Source organism: Spea bombifrons, chromosome 3, assembly GCF_027358695.1.
Source record: "Spea bombifrons isolate aSpeBom1 chromosome 3, aSpeBom1.2.pri, whole genome shotgun sequence".
In the NCBI taxonomy this organism is placed as follows: domain Eukaryota; kingdom Metazoa; phylum Chordata; class Amphibia; order Anura; family Pelobatidae; genus Spea; species Spea bombifrons.
In genome coordinates, this window is record NC_071089.1 from 6,117,936 (window position 1) to 6,120,572 (window position 2,637).

The 2,637-nt window shown below is 42.7% G+C and overlaps 1 protein-coding gene across 1 annotated transcript; it reads right to left on the reverse strand.

Moving 5' to 3' along the window:
* Positions 1-589: 589 nt before the first annotated feature.
* LOC128483086 (homeobox protein Mix.2-like) lies at positions 590-2,021 on the reverse strand. The gene is made up of 3 exons (XM_053459131.1): positions 1,871-2,021; positions 1,460-1,698; positions 590-1,300 (listed from the first exon to the last, which is right to left on the reverse strand). The coding sequence occupies exons 1-3, from the start codon at positions 2,019-2,021 to the stop codon at positions 590-592; spliced, it is 1,101 nt and encodes a 366-aa protein (XP_053315106.1).
* Between the last annotated feature and the right edge of the window lie 616 nt (positions 2,022-2,637).

Here is a 2,637-nt window from a genome sequence, read left to right on the forward strand (position 1 = left end):
CCTAAGTTATTGGATCGGTCGCAAACGTACCCCAACGCAACACACATGGTAGCAAATAATTAATTTAAAATTAAATATATATATACACTAGCGGACAGAATACAGAATTCTGGGAACCCTCTGCAAGCCTTTGGTGCAAAGTTTTAAAAGGGGTCTTATCACCTTAGCAGTGAGTGGTATGGTCCAATTCATTTCATTGGTGGCGATGTTGATAAGACCAGTTTTACCAAAATTGATCGTTTTACAAAACTCTCTATTAAGTTAAAAAAAGCAACGTAAACATTTTATTTAAAAAAAATACTTTATAAAATAAGTGGGTAGAAAAGCGCCCAAACTGATAAAACATCAAATATTTAAAATTAAAAGGCATTTAAATAATTCTGATAAAGAAAATATTCGTGTCTAGTAAAAAAAATAAATACAAAAATAAAAGCAGGGTATTGCACATAATGTCCTCCGATAAGTTACAATGTGTTCTCCGAATACAAAGAAAAAAACTGCTCTAGTGCTTAGTCCTTAAATTACTAAAATACATTGAGACCCATAAATGATAATTTCACAATCTATACATTCTGGGTTAATTCATGAATTATTCTGGCATTAAGGGGTTATGGAGCAGAGGAATCAGATTGTGCTCCCAATCGGTGATGGACTCCATGGATTTTTCACTGACCCCAGAATCAGACAGCGGAGATACTGGGCTATAGGGGCCACACTGCATGGTTGCCATGTGGAACTGGCCTTGGGTAGTATAGGAATCCACTCCATATTGGCCATATGGGGTGGTAGGCACTGGCATCTGTGGGGTGGTCATGTTCATTTGTGGTGAGCTGGGCTTGTTGGGTGAGATGGAATTAAACTCCACCATAAAGTTGGACTGTGTTGGGATCTGAGTGTTTCTTCTGCTCTGGCCACCCATGTTGCTTGGGTAGGGGCTGTTGGAGGTCACGTCGGTATAGAGGCGCTGTGGGTTCCCGTTGGGGCTGATAGACGTCATACTCGAGGGGTAGCAGCTGGGTGATGCTTGGTGCATGGCATGAATGTGAGTGCCAGCTGCTAGGCAGTGGTCAGGGTAGCCCAGAGATCCAGGTCCATGAAACAGATCTTGCTGTGAATTTGTGACTGCTGGGAAAATGTGCTGGTGCTGGGTAGGTACTGGTGGATCCCTTGGTACTCCAGGGTATTGTCCTTGTGAATAAGAGTACATGCTAGGTCCTGGGACATTGGGGTAATGCTGCCCCCCTCCAGGGCTCTTAGCCTCCTCACGTCTGGCTTTAGCTCTTCTGTTCTGGAACCAGACCTGCAGAACCAAGAGATAAGAAATAAGATAAACATTCTACCAAGAACACAGGGAATGTTTGAAGGGATGATAGGGATGGCAGGGCAGCATGCTGCCCACTACCCTGGCACTGCTTGCACACTATAGCTTTGGGTGGTCTTTAGTTAGATCAGGACCTACCTGGACCCTTGACTCAGGCAAATGCATCTGCTTGGCCAGCTTCTCTCGATGGTGGATATCAGGATACTTGTTGGTTCCAAAGAAAGCTTCCAGAGTGTCCAGCTGGTCCTGGTCAAAGACAGTTCTCTTCCTGCGGTGGGACAGGGGGTTAACCTGAGCCCTCTGCTTTTTGGAGGCTTTCTTGGTGTCTGGTCCTTGGTGCCCTGTGCATTCACTTGTTGGTTGAACATCCAAGCTTCCTACAGAGATATAAGCAATATATATTCTATAAGGACTCCAAACACACACAAGACTACAGATCATTAGAAATCTCCATGTCTCATTCCAGGGATGGCACCTGATGACTAGTATTGTAGTAACAATGTAGCAGATAACTCCCTGATTCTTTTTTTACAGTGAATGCCTGCTTACCTTTCACAAAAGCTTCTTGATGATAGTCCTTCTGGGGAGCTGGGGCAATGCCCATTCCCACCCATTGGTTTTGAGGGTCTCTATAATCCATCTGGTGAATGGGGAAACAGGCTGGATACAAATCCCCTACTCCTTGCATGTATCCAGACATCCTCCAAGAGATAGCTGCTTTAGAAGGAGAGTAATTGTCCACCACTTGGATGTCTCAGCTCTTACAGGTGTCTGAATACTGAATGGGGGAAAGCTTGTGTCCTCTTATAGGAGGTGGGATTAGAGGGTCCAAGGATCAAAGGAAAAGGTGTGAAAAAAAGTAAAAAGCTTCAAAATGACGTTGGAGGCTGTGGGTGTGAGGTGAACACCATTGTCATCTCAAAGTCCAGGGTGGAAAAAGGCAGGAGATCAGACAGCTTGGATTTCCTGGGTATTGCATTGTGAATACCCCAGAACCCCCAATACACATCCAGCCCAGACTGGGCTCCATTGGAAATGGATTACCTGGCAGCTTTTCCAGACATGGATATCAGCTCAGTCCCATTGATGTCGGATGAGACATTTCTGGGACTTCCTCTTCTTACAAAAAAAATAACAAACAAACAAAAAATAATAATAAGTGAAGGAAGTATACTTTTTTTTGTAAATAAATAGGAAGTTGAAGAATATCCTGTTTCATTTATACAGAAATATCAGCAAAAATATAACTCCTTTTTGTAATATAGAAAGTGGCATTATTATTATTATTATTTAATATAATTGGGTTTATAATTTTA

Excerpts from the sequence above, each read along its gene's own strand:
- LOC128483086 (XM_053459131.1), bottom strand. The coding sequence starts at position 2,021 with ATGTCTGGATACATGCAAGGAGTAGGGGATTTGTATCCAGCCTGTTTC. Across the intron at positions 1,699-1,870 it reads TCAAGAAGCTTTTGTGAAAG|GAAGCTTGGATGTTCAACCA; the intron begins GTAAGCAGGCAT and ends ATATCTCTGTAG. Across the intron at positions 1,301-1,459 it reads TGCCTGAGTCAAGGGTCCAG|GTCTGGTTCCAGAACAGAAG; the intron begins GTAGGTCCTGAT and ends TTGGTTCTGCAG.